The following is a 21,347-nucleotide window of genomic DNA, read 5'->3' as shown; positions in this document are numbered from 1 at the left end:
CCATGAAGGTGTCTGCTCTAAAAGGCTGGAAATTACTGCACTGTTTAATCACCTCTCACAGTAAATGTCTCATAACAAAAGGCCTGTAGAGTTTGATCTCATTCATTACAGAGTGAAGGACTTTTATTTGTTTGGTCACATCATTATCATTTAAGAAATACTTAAAAATGGTATTTATTTTTATTTCAACATGTCAACTGTGCATTTCCAAAACAGCAGGCTTTTCAGAGGAATAAATCAGAACTGTAAACACAAGACACAGTAGAAGTTTTTTGACTTCCTACAGTCAGTTTCACAAATCCACATACTATACATTCATAGGTGAGGTTCAGCCTGTCACCCATTTCTTTATTTCTATAATTACATAAGCATAATAAATACATCTGATTTTTAAAGGTCACTTAAAATGAGTCATGATAATTTACAGTACAGTACATTTCAGTTCAAGTGCAAAAATAACTATTTGCTTAATTCTATTTCTTCCTGTTATTTTGTTTTTAAGCTGTGTTCTGTGGTGAAGCTAGATATCCAAGTGTAGACTTTCTTCTTCCAGATGCAGTTGTGGGCAGAAGTATGGTATCGTGGAGAAGCCCTCACTTTATAATTGGTCCTGCCTAATCAGAGTCAGAGAGTAAGGTGAGTTGCTCATTTTTTAACTCTGTTCTTTTCTTTCCTCTCTCCTGTGCTCATCCACAGTATTGTACACACTATATAATTGACCTTCCTTCAGCTAAAGCAATGTTCCCTTGTCCACAGCCCTCCCCCAAGGCTTCCTATAACCTCAGCTTTCATTTTTAGCAGCAAGCTTTATGCATGAGTCACCCGGCCATTGTCCTGACTGCAGCTGTAATATTTACAGTAGCATGCCCGTATCTGAACTGTCCAGTGTCTGACTATGTCTTCATGGGAAAGAATATACTGAGATTTGTTTCTTTAGTCATTGGAAAGTGTACTTACTTCTTATTTCTGTCTTTTCTATTCCTGGTTTCCTATTCACCACCTTTTCCCCTCACCAAAAACAAAAAAACTGAACCAGTATGTAATTTTTAAAAATTGTATCCCTTCCCCAGGCACTTAAATATTATACTGTTATTTGTAAGTAGTACTGCTTAATTAAAGAAACGCTTAGGAATTCAGTGATTTTGTGTGTTTGTTTTAGTCCATCAGCTAATTAGAGCCCAAATCACTATAAAGTTGTAAATAGTGATAGAGGCTATTTACAGTATCAATATATTTAGTAAACCCTTGTCTATCAAGCCACAGGATACTAAGTTGGTTGGTTTATTTCAAATATTCCCTCCTCTGGTCTTAAAGCCCATTTAAAACAAAAGGCATTTTAAAGCTCAGCTTAGCTTGCGGTAGTCAGTAACAGCTTTTGCCACTCAAAGAATTGACTATTTTCATTATACACCATACCCATATAAAAATATATTTGCTAGAGATATGCCAAGTTTCTGATGAAACTTTTTCCTTTTTTTTTAAACAAAAGCATAGATGCCACTAACTTTTATCTGGTTACTTTTAAAATACGTCTTAAATTTTTTTTTAATTGTTCTCTTTAAGAGAAACAAAATTATAGATGATGTATTCTGTTTCTTCCCGGTTTGCATTAAGAACCAAATAATTAGGATAAATAATCAGAAGAGGGAAATTATATCAGCATTCACCTTGAAACACTTTTCTTTCCCTCCACGCATTTAGTGTAACTGCTGGTTTCGACGCTTACTGCCCTGGCAGAGAAGGCCTGTAGTCCTTAACCTACCAATCCAAGAACTGAACGTCCTCACTGAGATCCATTTTCCTTCTGTGACTCCAGTGGGACTACGGAAGTTGACCTATTTCTGCCAATATGTACTGTAGCTTCTACATGTGTGAGTGTGTGTGTGTATTTCTGCGTTGATGAGTTCAGGTGTTCAGCAGCGTATGTGGTGCTATGCTCCTCGAGGTGCGCCCTCTGTGCTGGCAGAGGAGCCCAGTTCCATGCAGGGTGTGAGACGAGCAGGAGCCCTCAGTGTCCCCCAGAGGCAGGCCGAGCCTGCTGGTCCTCAGCCTCCTCCCTGCGCGGGTCTCCACCGGGGTGAGCGGGGCTGCTCTGCGTCTGAGATGCTGCTGCTTGAGGGGACGGCTGGTTTCTCGATGGGTCAGAGGGAGCCTCACACGGTCCAGGCCGGGCTCCACCAGTTGGAGAAGTTTCCCGATCCTCACTGGTCCCCTGGAAGGAAAAAATAGGAGATGCCCCATGGTCAATGCTAGCAAACTTTTTATATGCTTTCAAGTAAGATATAGGAAACATGGGGAGATCATCCTGAAGTAACCACTTCAGGAAACAAGTAACAGAGGAATAAGGATAGAATGTCTTACCTTTCATCTCCTTTCCTACGTGCAACTGTCCAAGCCGCATGAAAAACACAGACACTATAAGCAGACGTATCTTGTGGATAAAGGAACGTTACTACCAACATGCCTGTTACTCCTAGGAGAACAATTTATATCAGCACATATCTACTGGGCTCCCACCAGCCATTGTGGCAAGTCACTGGGCAAGCGGCACGGAACGGGAACTCAGGCCACTTGCTAAGACCAGAGAATTCAAGGCTGGAAAGCACCTTGTCCAACAGGAAGTGAGGAAGGCATCCTCAGCCTCGGAGACAGGGCCAGGAAAAGAAGGTCCTGAAATTGAGTCCTGATGTATAGTTGGGATTTTAAAGTACACACTAAAAGTTAAATAAGAGAGAACATCCACGTAAAAAAAGTAATGTAAACAAGTACGTATGTAACCCACTGACTTGAGTAACTGAGTACCTATCACTCCAGCACATCACCTGCAGCATGTCTGTAAAATGCCACACTCCTGATTTGTAAAAATCAGGAAACATTTCTTTTTTAATGGATTTTCCTCTGAATTAGTACCCATCACTTCAAAGAGCTGAGCACCAAAAAAGGAAAAAAAAAAAAAAAAAGTTTTATTTCTGTAATTAATTCTAAACTGTGAAAGAAAAAATATTAGTATAATGACTTCTTCATAAGAGTAGCTAAGCCATACCAGCCAGGTTTTATTAATCTTAATATATCAGAAAAAATTTTAATGATACTTAAGCCTAATAGGCTTCTGTGAAAACAAGGGTGAGTATCCAAAGTAATGAAAACACTGCCATTCAGGCAGAACTCATCTTTCCTCCTGCATCACCTCCTTGCTTCACATCCTTTATATGCTCCTCCCACCCTGATATCTTCCTTGACTTGTGAGCAGAGGATTTGTGAGTTTATTGTCTTGATAAACCAGTAGGATCATACATGGACTAGAATGCATTCTGGTTATCAGCCAAGGATCAGATTTGGTTTAAATTAGAGAAATATTACATGTCAGTTTACAAAATTATAATAAATTTAATTAAGGTAGTTCAAATTAAGGAAATTACTCAAACTACTCAAAGTCTTTCCCCCTTTATTTTTTTCCTCCTGTGTCCTCTGCAGCTACTCTAGATATAGAGCTGACATGATTCATCAAGTGAAAGGGAGTGATTAATAAAAACAAAGGGAAGTAGACTCATTACTTTGGCCAAACTGTTCATAGGAGTCACGCTTAAACATTTTCCAAATGTATTATATAGCTTCAGTTACAATTACCTACAGTGTTTTTATCCATGCGATTCGACGCTACTCAGGAGAGACCACACCTCTAGGGACAAGAAAAACCACACTTTTTATCTTTCAGGTGAGCCCGCTAGCAAAACCACATTTCCACTGAGTTAGGTGTCCTGTCAGACCCATTTAGTGGCCTCAGAGTATTACTTAATTGATCAGATATTTATTGAGGTCCTATTATATAGAATGTCCCCATTAGAATTTTTAAATTACAGAGATTAATATATATAATTCACCAAGGCAAGAACCATATATCCACACTGTTAACTCATGTCCACCAAAACAGACATTTCAAAGAAATATATAAAATCAGAATGGATTTATTTTCTTCCTTTCAAGAGGTACTGTCTTCTCTGTGAGGCCTTCCTGAACCCCATAAGGCAGAATTTTCCCTCTATGGAACCCTGTATACACCTCTATAATACACTTGTCACAAAGCACTGAAATTATTTGTCTGCATGTCTATTTCCCCCACCAGACCTCCCACAAATCTTGTTGAATGAATAACTGAATAACTGAAACAACCAAGCCTGCTTAAGGCAGGGCAGCAGAGGAACTTTTTACCTGTAAAGGCTGTATCTCAGAAGCACGGTTGTCTCTTGTTAGCTGCATCATCTCTTTAATTTGGTAGAGCGCGTAAACAAAGGTCACCCAGGGAGAGGAGCTGACCCCCCAGGCTGGCTTGTTCACATCCTCCTGTTCTTCCTGGTGCTTGGTTTTCTTGGGTGGAAGTCTGGGCTCAACGCGTGGCAGAACATCCTCTGTCTGTTGCTGGACCAAGTCGATGGTTGCTATGGGAACGGGACTAGAAGGAACAGGGATCCTTTCTGCTAGCATCGTCTTGTCTGGAGAGAAAGCCATGTTTAAATCATTTCTCAGAGTTTTTACATATTTAAACAGATGTATGTATGTATGTATAAATAAATAATAAAAACTGAACAAATGGACAACCTCAGTAAGCCCATTCTAGTATGCTTGGGAATGTTGATAAGTTGCTGTGCACCAAGGGCGGCTTCTCTACTTGGCGCAAGTACTGAGCAAATGAATGTGATGTTTACCTTCCAGGGTCTCCTTACAGGGCTTAATAGACATTAACTTATATTTATTTATGAAATGTATTGGTTCAGTTAACGTATGTAACATCTGTGGGGCATAGGTTATAGTGAATGTTGCCTTTAGGCCCACTTATGGGATTGAGATTTTAAAGATAAGCATCAAAATAGGAAAAATCACACAGTAGCTGCTTTTATTGGCCTTTTACTGAAGGCATGGACTAAGCTGCATAAGAGATATATCTAGTCAGGATTATAAAAGAACAAGAATAAGAAAAGTCAGTACTGGTCTTTCTTTCTGAGTAACTTGTTGGAATTAAAATCTGTCTCTGGGGTTTCTGTATACAACTAGTTAGTTTTTCTCTTAACAGAAGCACTTTGGGTACTTGAGGCGAATGCTCCTCAAAGGACAGGACACCATAGAAGATGAGCCCTGTCCCAGGACCCAAGAGCTGAGAAAGGATATTTGTTTTAATGGTTGGCCTTCTTCATTGAAAAAAAAAGTTGATTCCCCCAAAAAGTTGAAAGCTTGTTCTCATCAACACATTATATTGGATATAACCTTCTTTCTGTATAATACTTTTAAGAAGGCCATGCCTAATTAAGGGACAACTTCACATTTAAGGTTTAGACATTTTTATCAAATGAAGGTTAAAAGCATAGAGATTAATACCACTTCCTATCCCTAATAGTAAAATTACTGTATAATCCTATATGTATTTGATTTAAATTTTAAATCTCTTTAGAATACCAGAGAAATTTAAAACCAATACTTTCCCCAGTACCTTGTACCATAAAGCAAAACAAAAGCAAGCTGCTTAAAACAACCAGTATTCTTTTCAACATAGCAAGTGGCTTCTCTCCAGCAATGGTACACATGAGTTCACTGATACACCACTGAGAAAATCTAGCCATGCAGGTCTGTGGTACACTCTGTTTCCACCTCTGGGTTTCTGAGGGGTGTGTGTAGAATCCCCCATGGCTTCAACCTTTAGAACCATGAGGGAGCAGTGCACGTGTTTACCTTCTTCCTCATCTGGCACTGCCAGCCACTGGATCAGGGCAAAGAGCAGGAGGATCACCAGGCAGGCCATGCCGATTCCTCGGAAGGTTGCAGCAGCCCCTGTGGAAACAAGCAGCACTCCGTAGAGTGATTCCCGGAAAGACAGGCAGCCCTCATCCAAAACTGTCAATGTTCTAAAGTTCAGGGCAAAGGCAGCAGAGCAAAGAATGGCAAATGGCCATTAGCTTCCTATAGTAGGAAAAGCACAGGTCTGGGTAGGTGTCAAGAGACCCAAGTGCTGGTACTGGATATCTGTCATAGATCAAATTTTAAAACTGCATTTATAAAATAAAGGACTGTCTCCGAGTGCCTTTTTAAAATTCATTGGTGCTCTCTTCATAAAGACCATTTACCTAACTATATAGTAAACAACCTTATTAATCTGTAATTAGAACAGCCGAGCTCAGGTAGTGCTATAAATTCAGACATCTCTGAGCCCACCTTCTAGGGACCTGAATAGTCAAGATTCCTGGAGCAGAATAATGCCATCTCCACCTCAGCCCCACCCTTGTATTTCCAATAAGGGAGATCTGACAGGGCAGACAGACTGTGTTATCACAGATGCAGTGACATTACCAAAGCCAGCATATAGTTAGATTTTTTTGGTTCAAAATCTCCTGATGGAACAACAATGATGAACTCTCTTTCCGCTAGCATTATTATCAGCAGGTTTAGGGTACTTTACTTCAAACCAAAAGCACATGTGATTATTCATTTGTTTGGCTCCTTTGAGGTATCCGTGTAGCATCGCATTAAGCTGTCAGAGAAGCGTGCACGGTTACAAGCTGGCTCTAATCATCTTAACTACTGAAGCATACTGCTCTGCAATTTTGACTACCATGAAAGCTAGAAAGAGAATATATGAACAATGGAGTTTAGCTTCTGGCAATCTTCAGTAATAATTTGAGTGTTTATTGAGGGGTTGCTAAAAAAAAATTTGTAAGTTTTCATCAAAGAAGAAAGGGAAAAAGAGAAAACCATTCTTACCAAAATAATTGACTAACACGCCTCCGATCATGGCTCCACAACCTCTCCCCAAACCCAGATGAAGGCCCTGCAGGATACCCTGAGCAGACGTCCTCAGCTCTGGGGGAACCGCGGCGCTGAGATAAGAAATGCAGGCTGCCCAGATGGCCGCGTGTGTCACTCCTGGAGAGGAAGAGAAGCGGACAGGGTGACTGATCAGCACTCCTTACATTACTCTTTTTTGGAACATGAGTTATTTACTTAACTAGATACATATATATATATATATACACACACACACACATATATATATACCTAATAAAGATAAATATTTTATTTGTGGTAAAATATACATAACAAAATTTATCGTTTAAACATTTTTAAGTGTATGGTTCAGTGGCTTTAAGTACATTCACAGTGTTGTGCAACCATCACTACCATCCATCTCCAGAATTTTTTTATCATCCCAAACTGAAATTCAGCACCCATTAAACAATATTATCCCAGGCCCTGAGAAACAGCATTTACCTTCTGTCTATGATTATGACTGCTCTGGGTACCTCATATAAGTGGAATCATACAGTGTTTGTCCTTTGGTGTCTGGCTTATTTCACTTAGCACAATGTCTTCAGAGTTCATCCATGTTGTAGCATGTGCCAGAATTTCCATTTTAAGGCTAAAGGATATGTAGCCTTGTAACGTTGTTTATCCATTCATCTGTTAATGGACATTTGGGCTGTTTCCACCTTTTGGCTATTGTGAATGCTGCTGCTGTGAACACTGATGTGCAAGTATCTCATTCCCTGCTGTCAGTTCTTTTGGGTATATACCTAAAAGTGGAATTACTAGGTCATATGGTAATAATATATTTAATACTTCGAGGGACTGTTTTCCACAGTAGCTGCACCATTTTACATTACTACTAGAAATGCACAAGAGTTCCAATTTTTCCACATCTCACCAGATGTTATTTTCTGTGTTTTTTTATAATAGCAATCCTAATGGGTATGAAGTGGTATCTCATTGTGCTTTTGATTTGCATTCCCTAATGACTAGTGATATTGATCATCTTTTTATGTGTTTTTTGGCCATTTGTAAATCTTCTTTAGAGAAGGTCTTTTGTCCATTTTCAGATTGGGTTGTTTGGGTTTTTGCTGTTGAGTTGTCAGAGTTCCTTATATATTTTGGATATTGACCTCTTACTGGGTACCTATTTTGACATTAAGAACAGATGATATATAGATCAACGGAACAGAATAGACCCCAGAAATAAACCCATGCATGTACAGTCAATTAATCTACAACAAAGGAGGCAAGAATATACAGTGGAGAGAAGACAGTCTCTTCAACAAGTGGTGTTGGGAAAGCTGGACAGCTACGTGTAAATCAATGAAACTAGAACACTCCCTCATGCCATATACAAAAAATAAACTCAAAATGGTTTAAAGACCTAAATGTAAGACATGACACCATAAAGTTCCTATAAGAGAATATAGGCAAAACATTCTCAGACATAAATCGTAGCAATATTTTCTTAGATCAGTCTCCCAAGGCAAAAGAAATAAAAAGCAAAAATAAACAAATGGGACTTGATCAAACTTAAAAGGTTTTGCGCAGCAAAGGAAACCATCAACAAAATGAAAAGACAATCTAAGAAATGGGAAAATATATCTGTAAATGATGCAGCTGACAAGGAGTTAATATCCAAAATATATAAACAGCTCATACAACTCAATATCATAAAAACAAACAAGCCAATCAAAATACGGGCAGAAGACCTAAATAGAAATTTCTCCAAAGAAGACATACAGATGGCCAACATGCACATGAAAAGACGCTCATCACTGCTAATTATCAGAAATGCAAATCAAAACCACAATGAAGTATCACCTCACACGGGTCAGAATGGCCATCGTTAAAAAGTCTGGAGAGGGTGTGGAGTAAAGGGAACCCTCCTACACTGTTGGTGGGAATGTAAATTGGTGCAAACACTATGGAAAACAGTATGGCGTTTCCTTTAAAAGCTAAAAATAGAGGTACCAATCACACTCCTCGGTATATATCCGGAAAAAATTCTAATTTGAAAAGGTACGTGCACCCCAACGTTCATAGCAGCACTGTTTACAATAGCCAAGACACGAAAGCAACCCAAGTGCCCATCAACAGATGATTGGCTTAAGAAGATGTGGTATATATACATATATATATATATGTACATACACACAGTGGAATACTACTCAGCCATAAAAAAAGAATGAAATATTACCATTTGCAGCAACATGTATGGACCTAGAAATATTATACTTAGTGAAGTAAATCAGACAGAGAAAGACAAATACTATACAGTATCACTTATATGTGGAATCTAAAAAATAATACAAATGAATCTATATATAAACCAGAAACAGACTCACATAGAAAACAAACATATGGTTACCAAAAGCGAGAGGGAGGGCAGGAGGGGTGACAAATTAGGAGTATGGGATTAACAGATACTAACTACTATACATAAGTAGATAAGCAACAAGGATTTACTTATAGCATAGGAAATTATATTCAGTATCTTATAACAACTTATAATGGAATATAATCTGAAAAAAACAGTAACAAATATATTTTTGCTATAATTCTAGATCAAATATAATTCTAGCAGTTATTCTCTTAAATGTGAAGGCTTGGACACACAAAAAATCTTCCAATAATAGGGTTTCTTTCTTTTTTTTTTTTAATTCTAAGGGTTTTCTAAACCTTTGAGTCTTCTAAGATAATTAAAGCATTTTCCAGCAGGATGACTTAAATTAGGATACTTTTAAACTATTGTTAAAATTTGTTGGCTGGTATTAAGTGGCAGTTATAAAAGATTCTCTGTAGTTAGAATTCCAGAGTTTCCTCGTTGCTTTTTTGGGACTGATTAGATCACTGGAAACTACATTCTTTAAAGCAACTCAGGGCATTAACTGAAGGGAAAAATAGGAAAGCATTCAGTAAAAAATTTTTTCTCTGGTACTAAAAGCAGAAGAATGAAAGCCATTTGGCTTGTATGTTCCAACATTTTCCAGGGTAGATGTAGAATTAAAATTGGTTTCTCTGAAATACCTTTATTTCAAAATATCATGTAAATAGAAGAATCCATATTACTTCCTAGAAAAGAACTAGCGAATGTAAATCCACAAGAGGGGATTGGGTTGATAACAATACCTTGTATACAAATGACAACTGTGGAGTTTTGGTTCTTGTTCTTAAACTTGAATATGCAACCTAGTAATCATATTAATAATCTGAAACTCTTGCCAATCTTTTTACTACACTTGTGTTCTGGTCCTCTATAATAAAGCAATCTAGAAATCTAAAAAAAAAAAATTCCATCATTTTCCGTATTTGTAAAATTGTATTTTAAGTATAAAACAACTTTCCTTTAAAATTTAGAGGGTAAAAGATATCATAAGCAGAAAAAAGAAAATGTTTCTACTTCTTTCCCTTTTATTAGAGAACTGTGAAAAAGGAGTAGATGATTATTCTCTACATGATGAAATAAATAAGCAAATGTATTGTGTCACTGGTAAATGTGTTTACCCTAGAGCTATACCTTTTTAAACCTTTTAGTATGAGGTAACTAAGTTGGTGGATCAAACAGTAAGAATAAAAGGATGTTACCTCTGTGACTGACAGTAGTAACAAAGGCACATGAACTGACTCTCCTTGCAATATGTTATTAACTCTTCCTTGGCTACTTGTTACAAAACTACTGATAATTTTGAGTGGCAATTCAACACCATATGTTAACTGACAACAAATAACGCTCAAAGACCACATAGGTCATGGAAACTTCGTTTCTCAGTCCTTTCTTACCTTTACTGGGGTCCCTCGGGATTACCTTCAAGGCTAACAGAAACTCAGAGATATTTTCACACCACCTACTGCCAAGACCTGAACTGTTTGTGAATACACTACATTTGAATAACCTAGAACCATAGAAATAATTATGATTAACATTTAATTTCTCTCATTAATAACATTATTATAGCAGCTTACTCTACCAGGAGCTGTGCTACGTATTTTACATAGATTATCTCCTTTATCTTCCTAGTAATAGGTACCATTTCTTTCTTCATTTTCCAAAAAGGCACAGAGAGATTAAAGTGCCTTGTTCAGAGTGACACAGACAACAGGGTAGTGGAACAGGATTTGAACCCAAGGTGTCTAAGCTCGGAACTTCAGTGCTTAAGTACTATACTATACATCCTCATAACCACTGTTAAAAGTATTCTATAATAAATGTAATCATCTAATTTGAGAGGTTTTCTTGATAACATCAAACATGCCCAATAATCTGTCAATTTTTTAAAAATGTACATTCTTACTACCTTCTTCCCCTCCCTCCTAAAAGAGTTCACATCACACATAATATCAAGTTTTTTATATGCCCCAAATAACTCTTTACCTTATAATATTGAAGGCTAACTATGTGCCAGGTAATATGCTATATACTTTGCATAGAATAGTTTATTTAATACTCATATTAGCCTATTCTGTAGCACAAAAGTCTAAGAGGCTTAAAGTGACTAAGCAGCTTGCCTGAAGGACACAGAGCTTATAGGTAGGGGAGCTGGAACACAAGATAGTCTAATTCAAGCCTGAGCACTTTATGGTTTCCAGCTTACTGCATATTTTGGTAAGCTGTCTCAAATAATTTGTAGAATGAGGTGGGGACATAAGTAAATGATTAAAACACACTGCTGTTTTTACAAATGTGCAATGGATGGCAGGATGGTATCCTAGGGAAAAAGCTAACACATTAAAGATTCAACTTTTAAATTTAGTTTTCAGCTTTCCTTCACATATTTATAAGCTTCTGAGGTAGAACGTCCTCTATTATTCAAAATCTTTAATAATTAGAAAATATCAACTATAGTACATTTTGCAGGGGACTGTGAAATCAAACAACAAGCATTTACAGTATATCTTCCTGTATGCATGCTTCCTTGGAGAATTCAAAAACTGTAAGGCGTGGTCTTTGCACTTAAGGGTTAAAACTAAGTCAGGAAGTAAAACTAGTATTTGTTAAATAAAATAATTGGGTAACAATTAAGTGCTAAACTGTGTAACACAGTCCGTAACTCTGAGAACAATTCAGAAAAGGAAGAGCTAAGTGTCAGATGCAGTTTGCCAGAAAAGGATTGTTGCAGCAGAAGATATTTAAAATGAATTCTGAAGGGACAAAATAATGTCTATTTTTAAGAGACTGTATAAGAACTTTTAGTAACTGTAAAGCATGGGAATGATAAAGAAGAAAACTGCTCTCTTACAATTTATGACTATTCTGATTAAAAATTAACTTTAGGGCTTCCCTGGTGGCGCAGTGGTCGAGAATCTGCCTGCTAATGCAGGGGACACGGGTTCGAGCCCTGGTCTGGGAAGATCCCACATGCCGCAGAGCAACTAGGCCCGTGAGCCACAACTACTGAGCCTGCGCGTCTGGAGCCTGTGCTCCGCAACAAGAGAGGCCCGCGCATCGCGATGAAGAGTGGCCCCCGCTTGCCGCAACTAGAGAAAGCCCTCGCACAGAAATGAAAACCCAACACAGCCAAAAAAAAAAAATTAACTTTAGCAGTAACATCAATGACATCCGTATGCCAATTTATTCACTGAAATACTAAACTTAGAGCATTTTGTATATCTTATATATTCATGCGACAAGCTACTTGTGTTTTAAGGGTTAAGTCAGACAGAAAATTTCCCATATGGATAACAACAGCCTGGAATCAGGGCCAGAATTTCCACTGTCAGATAAGGGCTACATTGTAACGCTTTCATAATTTCTCCATGTTCTTCCAGAACATGAGAGGAAGGAAAACATGATTCTCACCCGGCTGAGCAGGCATACTAAATAGGAGAGTAAAGCTCCATAAATGTCAGTTCAAGCTTTCCTACTGGCGACATTAAAAAACTATCTTTCATCATAATCTTAACCCGGATCCTACCGATCAAGCAACCTGCAGAGAAGGACGCGACACAGACCTCATTTTCACCCTTCAGTGCTTGAGCCATTAATTTGAGTACCACAAAAGGACCTCTTTAGTTAGAGCAGCCCTGGTCTGGCCTTACTCTCCTTAAATACATTTTAATAGCAAAAATAATTTGAATCACATTCATCTCAAAGTCTTGCAAGGATTCACAACAGACACCGGCATAAAAATGAGCATAACAAATTTGACTTTGATTTTTATCAGAAGTGTATACTCCGGATCACAATCAAGAATATGTTTAAATGCTTCTCGTGCAGAAGTAAAGGAGAAAAACACGTGGGTTCTTAAAATGAGATCTTATAAATAAATATAAACTATCCCTAATCCCTCCACTGCACCCAGCAATGCTTTTAGGCCCTTAGAACCACTGTCTCTTTTTAAAAGTAAATTACAGGCTCCTTATGAGTAGGAAATACATCTTCTGCTTCTTTACATGGTGGCACCCATTGCCTACTGAATAACATGTTTGCTGCAAAAGACAAGTGAACGGCTAAAAGGCCGCAAGAGACACTGGCTACTAAATGTGAGAAAGATCATAGGAAAGAAAAATCCTCATAATCTCCAACAGTCTTACCTTGACCCCAAAATAGATACCCACATAGCCTCCTTCCTAGGGGTCTAGAGAGGAGGAAATTTGCTTTATCCCCATCCCATCTTCTAATTATTACCAACATAGCCTGAAGAGACAAATGCTGAGATGACGACCAAGAGCTTCAGGGAATGAAGGATAACAAGGAATCTTCCTCCATCAGTTACAGGTAACCCCAAAGAGGAAGAGATGAGTAGCCAGAGACATGGAATAAAGCACATCCCTGTCTCCTCCCCTTCCGTTGCTCCACTAGGTGGTACAAGTTCTCATGGTGTTTTGGGGATGAGGCACGGGGTGAAAGGTTGAAGAGCTAGACCTCACCTCTATTTTTTTTTTTTAATTTATTTATTATTTTTATTTTTGGCTGCGTTGGGTCTTCGTTTCTGTGCGAGGGCTTTCTCTAGTTGCGGCAAGCGGGGTCCACTCTTCATCGCGATGCGCGGGCCTCTCACTATCGCGGCCTCTCTTGTTGCGGAGCACAGGCTCCAGATGCGCAGGCTCAGTACTTGTGGCTCACGGGCCCAGCTGTTCCACGGCATGTGGGATCTTCCCAGACCAGGGCTTGAACCCGTGTCCCCTGCATTGGCAGGCAGATTCTCAACCACTGCGCCACCAGGGAAGCCCCCACCTCTATTTTTTAAGAAGACCCTCTGTGTGGCGCTGGGGCCGGAATCAAAGAGTGGAAGTGCTGACTGTTCAGTGTCACGACCATCAGTGATGAGAGCCCGTGTCCTGCTTCCCCACCCTCCCCCTCCTAAGGCTGGGTCTTTGGAAATCATCAGGTAGCAGTTCCAGTCAAGGGATTAAGGGGCATCTATCATGATAGTGGGCTTGTCCTGTAATTAAATCATTCCATGTTTTGTCATCATTTCTTGTTTTACTGCATCCTAAGTAGAGCTGCCTTAAGCACAGGGACTTTAAAGTCATTTGGATGAGCCTTGTAAATTTGGAAGAATTCAGACTGGAAAAACAAACCTGTTCAGTCAGAAGTGTGTTCCTATGAAACAAGATTTATTCCACATAGATAATCCACTGTTTTCCGTAGGGTGGGCATGGGTCAAACAAAGGCAAGGGATTTTTTGTTGTACAGCCAAAACACTCAGCACTCACTTCTGCCAGGAAATGAAACCGTCTCCTCCAGTTTTAGACGCAAAGAGCTCTGCGGAACTGGTCACAGAGCCCTGTGTTAGATGCGGAGACTCCCCGTATTTACAGATTGCCCCTTCTTACTAGCTTCAGATCGGTAACTAGGTTTCTACTGGCACGGGGGAAATAAAATGAAACACAGAGGTATAAACTGTAGCCTGCCATGGGAAGCAGGGATAACTGCCCTAAGGTGCACATAAATACATATTATACAAATATGTACTGGGTCAGCAGCTTAGGATGACAAACCCATCGAGCCCCAGCCAAAGCCTCCCACTCAGGTTTCCTGAGATGCCATTCCGCTCTCCACGGCTGTGCTTTGGCACGTGGCTCTTCTCTGTGCCAAAATATCTGCTTCTCTTTAGGCCACCGGGTGGGGTCCTCATCACCTTTCAAAATCCAGCTTATCTGTGATTTCCTTGGGGAATCTTTTCATAATATCATCCTCCCAGGGCTTCCCTGGTGGCGCAGTGGTTGAGAATCTGCCTGCTAATGCAGGGGACATGGGTTCGAGCCCTGGTCTGGGAAGATCCCACATGCCGCGGAGCAACTGGGCCCGTGAGCCACAAGTACTGAGCCTGCGCGTCTGGAGCCTGTGCTCCGCAACAAGAGAGGCTGCGAAAGTGAAAGGCCCGCGCACCGCGATGAAGAGTGGCCCCCACTTGCCGCAACTAGAGAAAGCCCTCGCACAGAAACGAAGACCCAACACAGCCAAAAATAAATACATAAATAAATAAAATTTAAATAAATAAATAAATAATATCACCCTCCCACTCTCTGCTTCACAAAGCTAATCATTCCCTCCATGGAGCTCCTTCTCTGTTACCTGGCACATTTTTCTGATTCCATCTAATCCATCTAACACACTGGGTAGCAATTATGTATTTACACATCTGGCTTCCAGAACAGACAGTGAGACCTTGAGGTCTAAGTTAATATATTGTTTTTTAATTATATTCCCAGCACTCAGCATGCTGCGTGACTCTTGGCGGCTATTTAACATATCTTTAATAAATTAACAGGAAAAAAAGACGTTTTCGATTCGCAACAGCATTTGTTTTTTCCCTCCTCTAAAATTCTTCTCTTGTTATAAATGTCTTCTTTAACCACTGTTTTAAAAAAGCTTCTCTCTTTTGCTCTCTTTTCTTTTTTTTAATATATATATATATATATATATATATTTATTTATTTATTTGGCTGCACCGGGTCTTAGTTGCGGCACACAGGATCTTCAGTTGCGGCATGTGGGATCTAGTTCCCTGACCAGGGATCGAACCCAGGCCCCTTGCACTGGGAAGTGCAGAGTCTTAGCCACTGGACCACCAGGGAAGTCCCTGCTCTATTTTCTTAAGTCACTAAGGCAAACCATCCTTTTTTTAATCTAATTCATATTAAATTAAAAGGAGAGAAAAAGGTATATGCATGTATTATTCATGTATTATTATAACAGGTATACCAGTGTTTTTGTTTTTTGTTGTTTTTTTTAAGTAAGAGTCTGCACGTGGTGTCATACCAATAAATAAAGCGGTTAAGTCAGGCAAGCACCCTGCCTCATAGAATAGAGTCAGAATCAGAGGTGGGAACCCCTAAGGCTGTGTTGCTTATACCTTGTTGTTGCACATTTCTTTCCTGCAGTTCATATTTTGTGCTTTGTTTTTCTTACATGACACAATACTGAGATGTATGCCCCACCTCAAGACTATTCAAGAGTTCTAATTATTACAAACAATAATTTCTTACTGTAAGACCAAATTTCCATTTTCTATATATTTATAAACAAAATCTCTTTTCATCATTTATACCACTGCATCAGACCTGAGAAAAGCACCCTTAAAGTGTGTACATATTTGAATTTTTTAATTTTAATGTGACTATAAATTATGTCTCCTTTCATTAGGATAGGTTTTTTTTTTTCATTGCCACGATGGGATTTGGTGAATGAGCTTTTGCATTTTATACATTTTGTTTAGATATATAATTGTGAGTCTTTCATCTTAGATATTATGATAAAGAATTACGTTGATTGTATGGCATTTGCATCCTCAGGGTTAGGGAAAATGATAATGGCAATCTATAAAGCTAATAAAATTGTGTATAGTCATAGACTGTTTGGTACAATTAATGATTTAGGAGCCTGGGCAGCCCCGGAAGACCTCAACTCCAATGATGTTATCCTGAACCTTTATTTTAATCATAATGCCAATCACCAAATGGTTTAGCCAAGCTGCTAATAGAACTTCTCAGGATACAGTCTGGATTATATGAGCTAATGAATAGAAATCAATGCTCTCACTGCTCTTAAGCCACATGGCAAGAAATTTTTTTCAAAGTTACATGTTGAAGGGTCCAGTGAAGCAAAGAGAAGAACTCAGGTCAGGATATTTGAGCAAAGATTATAAAGGTGCATGGGAAAACAACAGCCTGACTGTAAAGCTTTAGTTACAAATCACTAGATGTGATCAAAGTAACTGAAGAAATAAAATAGTTATGACAACCTTTTTTTTTTTTTTTGCAGTAAGTATAGTTAACCTACAAAAATACCAAAATCTTTAAAATATAAATCCTTTTATATTTAAAACCACCTTTGAATGTGTACACCTAACAACTGTACATGAGAGTTTATTGCAGAGTTCCTCTTTCTTTGTTTAATCACAAGGGTGTGGGAAATAATCCAGCTTTGTTTGGTTCAACAAACACAGGACACTCAGAGGAACTGAAGAACCAGCCCCCTGACGTAACCTGTTCCTTCCCAACCACTTCAAACTCACATAAAACAGTGCCTCCGCCCTTCCTTTGTAGAGTCAGATGCTGAAGGCCACTGAACTTTCATGTAGTCATAACTCAAGTAGAAAAATAATTCTAATTCCAACTGTTAACTTGCCTTGAAGAACTTCCATGGGGAGAACAGTCCAGGCATTTTCCAGGTAGGAAATATAAATATAGCGAGCCGTATTGCAGGCCAGGCCAATGTACAGAACCCTAAAAAAAGCAAAGGAAAGTAAGTTGAGGCTCTGGTAGAGATAGAAAACATGCAAATATCACCTAGTTTTCCCCCTGCCCCAAACATCCATCATCCAGCAGACAGTGTTCCAAACTCAGAAGTGGGGAAGCTAAAGGACAATTAAATTTAACCATGAACTCTTAGGAATAAGAAAACTGCTTCTAACATATCTGCTCTCAGCCTTTTCAAAATGCTTGTTAATATAAAAGCAAACATCACCCTTCCTGAAACTTAATTAGTAGCAGAGATGATGCTTTTTTAAGATAGTCTGGGCATACTGCCATCTGTAATGACATTGCTGGCTTCCTTCCAGGTGGCTGTAGGGTAAATATGCCTGGGATTGTAGCCACTTCACTATGATGGGGGAAGAACGGCTAAAAATGAGAACACGTGAATATGTGGCCTTGCTTGCGATACCGAAGACACCAAGCAGTTTCACAAAGAGACTCTCAAGGTCATTGAAAACTATCATCCAATGATGAATAATAACTATTTGGAAATCAAACACTTTTTCCTATCAGTTCAATTGATACAAGTTCATTATTTAAAAAAAAAATCCATGATATCACATGCTTACAAAATTGATAAATATATATCAGCCTCTAGCTTTCACCCTCACAATCACCACCACCAAAATTATGAGTAAAAACAAAATAAAGGCCTAAAATGGTGAATCCAAGCATAAGGTTACGATCTCTCTCATTCTGAACTGGACGGGCTGGTTTGGAAGCAAACGGTGGCTACTTCTCTTTACAAAAACACAACCCAGGGGCTTCCCTGGTGGTGCAGCGGTTGAGAATCTGCCTGCCAATGCAGGGGACACGGGTTCGAGCCCTGGTCTGGGAAGATCCCACATGCTGCGGAGCGACTAGGCCCGCGTGCCACAACTACTGAGCCTGCGCGTCAAGAGAGGCCGCGATATTGAGAGGCCCGCGCACCGCGATGAAGAGTGGCCCCCACTTGCCGCAACTAGAAAAAGCCCTCGCACAGAAACGAAGACCCAACACAGCCAAAAATAAATTAATTAATTAGTTTAAAAAAAAATTGTAGAGGGAATTAATTCTTCTGAAAACAAAACAAAACAAAACACAACACAACCCAGGGGATTTCTTTTTCTTGGTTGTTTTCCATTTTCTGTTAATTTTCCCAACCTTAATGCTTTTCTTGTGTTCTAAATCCAAGTGGATGAAAACTAGAAGGTAAAAGAAATAAACCAATTTGACAATCAGTGGTATTTTCCTAATCTTGCTCAACTGTATTTTTATATTAAAATCATTCTTATAAACAGTGTCCTCTTTTTCCAACACTGGATCAAGGAAACGAAATGCCCTGAGGCATCCAGCTGGTATTAACTGCAAATACGGAGCAGAAAGAAATATGGGGAAAGACAACAAAAGGGTTGAGGGGGTGGGGATGGGATAGGAAATGGATATTAGAATGGATTTAGGAGCTCTTCAATAACGAAAAGGTCTGGGTTGTCATATTCTTTGGACTTTATGCTCTTTTTACTTGTATGTTTTGAAGAAAAAAGTATGTTTCAAACCTGTTTGATAAAAAGTTTGCTGAACAAACTTGCTATAAATCCATCAGCCAGGGTCCCTCTGCTAGGAAACAGCAACAAAGAGCCCACAGGAGATTAAAATGCAAAATACACTATACAAACACACAAGTTACACAAATATGTTTCCTTCCAGATTCTAAAGCAGCCCTGCTGATGACATCAACTTAGCCTAACTCATGGTCAGCAAACATTTTCTATAAAGGGCCATATAGTAAATAGGTCTTGTAGGTCTTTTGCAAATACTCAACTCTGCTGCTGTAGCATGAAAGCAACCATAGACGATATGTAAATGAATAAGCATGGATGGCTGCGTTCCAATAAAATTTGAATTATGAACACTGAAATTTAAATTTCATGTAATTTTCATGTATCACAAAATAATATTCTCCTTGTGATTTTTTTTTTCAACCACTTGAAAGTATAGAAACCTTTCTTAGTTCCTGGGTCCTACAAAACAGGCAGCAGGCCAGATTTGGCCCCTGGCCATAGCTTGCCAACCTCTGACCTAGCTCATTAGTTCTTATTAACTCTGCCTGTACATCAGATTTACTCGGGCAACTGTTAAAAACTACAGTGTCGAGGCCCATGCCACCCTCAGTTAAGGCTCTTTAGGATTGCAACTCAGGCTCTGTGCTTTTGAAAGCTCCCCAGGTTATTCAGATACTGAGCCAAAGGTGGAGAACCACTGATCTAGCTCATTCTAAGCAGCTCCAAGTAATTCTTGCCCATAATCCCATCATAAAAAGATTTGGTACTACATCTTCCTTGTGTTCATATTGCCTATCCTATACCTTTCTTTTGAGCCCACTTCTGAATCAGGGTTACCATGACAACCGCTATTCAATCCAGGCCACAGTCCACAGGGCCTGGCCCTAAAGTAACCCGTAAGAGGTAGGCTGTGCTATGCCTTCAAACCTCTCTCTACCCATGTGGAATTCAGCCACTGGAGTCTGTAATCTCTCGGACCCTTAGGTCTCGGATTGCCACCAACCAGCCCAGTGACTACGAGCTTGATATACCTTTCAATTCTTTTCCATGTTTCTAATCTCACAACTGATAGTTCTTTGGGACCAAACAGGTGCCGTAAAGATGAAAACACAAAATAAGAAGTATCCAGCGCAAATTACTTCATCTCTTAGAGCCTCAATTTCCTTATATATCAAGTAGACAACAACATCAACTCTGCAGGCTTGTGATAATTACAACACAGTGAGTTGCCCATAATAAGCACTCAATAAAAGGTATTATTATTACTATTCTTATTATTATTTTAAAGAAAAGTGTCCAAGTATCCTCCTTTTTTCTGATAAAAACTTTTATCCCAGAATTCCAAAAGAGAGGACACTAGCATTCCTCCCTCACCAACCATTCTGGCGAAGCCGGTGGCTTAAAAAAATCAGCAAGTGTAAAATGATGAGCAGAAAGGAAGGCAGCATTTTGATCTATGAAAAGGGAAAGAAGTAGACAACATATTTATTGAATAATCACTGAAAAGTATTGCAGCAACCTAAAAACCTCTTTGGTATCTGAATGGGATATTTAAACTGCCGTAGTATTCACTGTTATGGGCTGAACTGTGTCCCCTCCAAAATTCATATGTTGAAGGTCTAAGTCCTAACCCCCAGTACCTCAGAGTGTGGCTAGGTATGGCGATAGGGCCTTTAAAGAGGTGATTAAGGTGAAATGATGTAATATGGGTGGGCCTTAATCCAACATGACTGGTGTCCTGATAAGAAGAGATTAGGACAGAGACAGACACAGAGGGAAGACCAGGTGAAGACACTGGAAGACAAGCCAAGGAGAGAAGTCCTCAGAAGACATACATCCTGCCAACACCTTGATCTTGGACTTTTAGCTTCCAGAACTGTAAGGAAATAAAATTTCTGCTTTTTAAAGCCAGTCTGTGGTGCTTTGTTATGGCAGCCCTAGGAAATGAATACACGCACACTCATGAAATTAAGGATTTGCTAATAAAAAGGAATTTATAATATGTTTTACTAGATCATCTTCTGGACAAATTCTTTATGCTGAATATAGAGCATATGTTTGGAGTCCTAGAATTTGCCTGAGCATTAAGAGGTCTGGAAATACAGAAAAATTGTCTGAAAAATGCCTCTCAGTGACATACAGAGACCCATTGAACACCTATAGTGAAACAGCTCAGAAACAACATCATTGCTTTCCTATTTCACAACAAGAAGTCAGTAAGTATAAAAGTAAGACAAGAAATAAAGACAATTTTAGAACAGGTGTTATAGATAACTGATCTATAAAGAACACAATTGGTAAGGAGCAAAT

The 21,347-nt window shown here is 39.0% G+C and overlaps 2 protein-coding genes across 8 annotated transcripts in view; one reads left to right on the top strand and one right to left on the bottom strand.

Annotated features, from left to right (window-relative positions):
• NEMP2 (nuclear envelope integral membrane protein 2) overlaps positions 1-641 on the top strand; it is a 36,967-nt gene extending 36,326 nt beyond the window's left edge. For both annotated transcript variants that reach the window (XM_082467211.1, XM_082467209.1), the window contains one exon: positions 554-641. The gene's annotated coding sequence lies outside the window, so the exon portion shown is untranslated. The remainder of the gene's footprint in view (positions 1-553) is intronic.
• Positions 102-21,347, bottom strand: part of MFSD6 (major facilitator superfamily domain containing 6) — a 70,640-nt gene continuing 49,394 nt past the window's right edge. The window contains exons 1-6 of one of the 6 annotated variants that reach the window (XM_082467051.1): positions 19,032-20,352; positions 17,369-17,466; positions 6,748-6,909; positions 5,722-5,820; positions 4,210-4,490; positions 102-2,212 (exon numbers count right to left, since the gene is read on the bottom strand). In XM_082467051.1, the coding sequence (XP_082323177.1) occupies positions 2,009-2,212; positions 4,210-4,490; positions 5,722-5,820; positions 6,748-6,909; positions 17,369-17,384 (762 nt within the window). In that variant the 5' untranslated portion in view covers positions 17,385-17,466; positions 19,032-20,352 and the 3' untranslated portion in view covers positions 102-2,008. Of the gene's footprint in view, positions 2,213-2,361; positions 2,387-4,209; positions 4,491-5,721; positions 5,821-6,747; positions 6,910-17,368; positions 17,467-19,031; positions 20,353-20,415; positions 20,492-21,347 lie in introns of those variants that run through there. The other 5 variants (XM_082467050.1, XM_082467048.1, XM_082467052.1 and 2 more) reach the window with 5 other exon arrangements.

This window comes from Balaenoptera physalus, assembly GCF_965194825.1.
Source record: "Balaenoptera physalus genome assembly, chromosome: 6".
NCBI lineage: Eukaryota > Metazoa > Chordata > Mammalia > Artiodactyla > Balaenopteridae > Balaenoptera > Balaenoptera physalus.
Note: the sequence above shows the minus strand (reverse complement) of the source record. Positions and strands in the feature narration are given on the sequence as shown.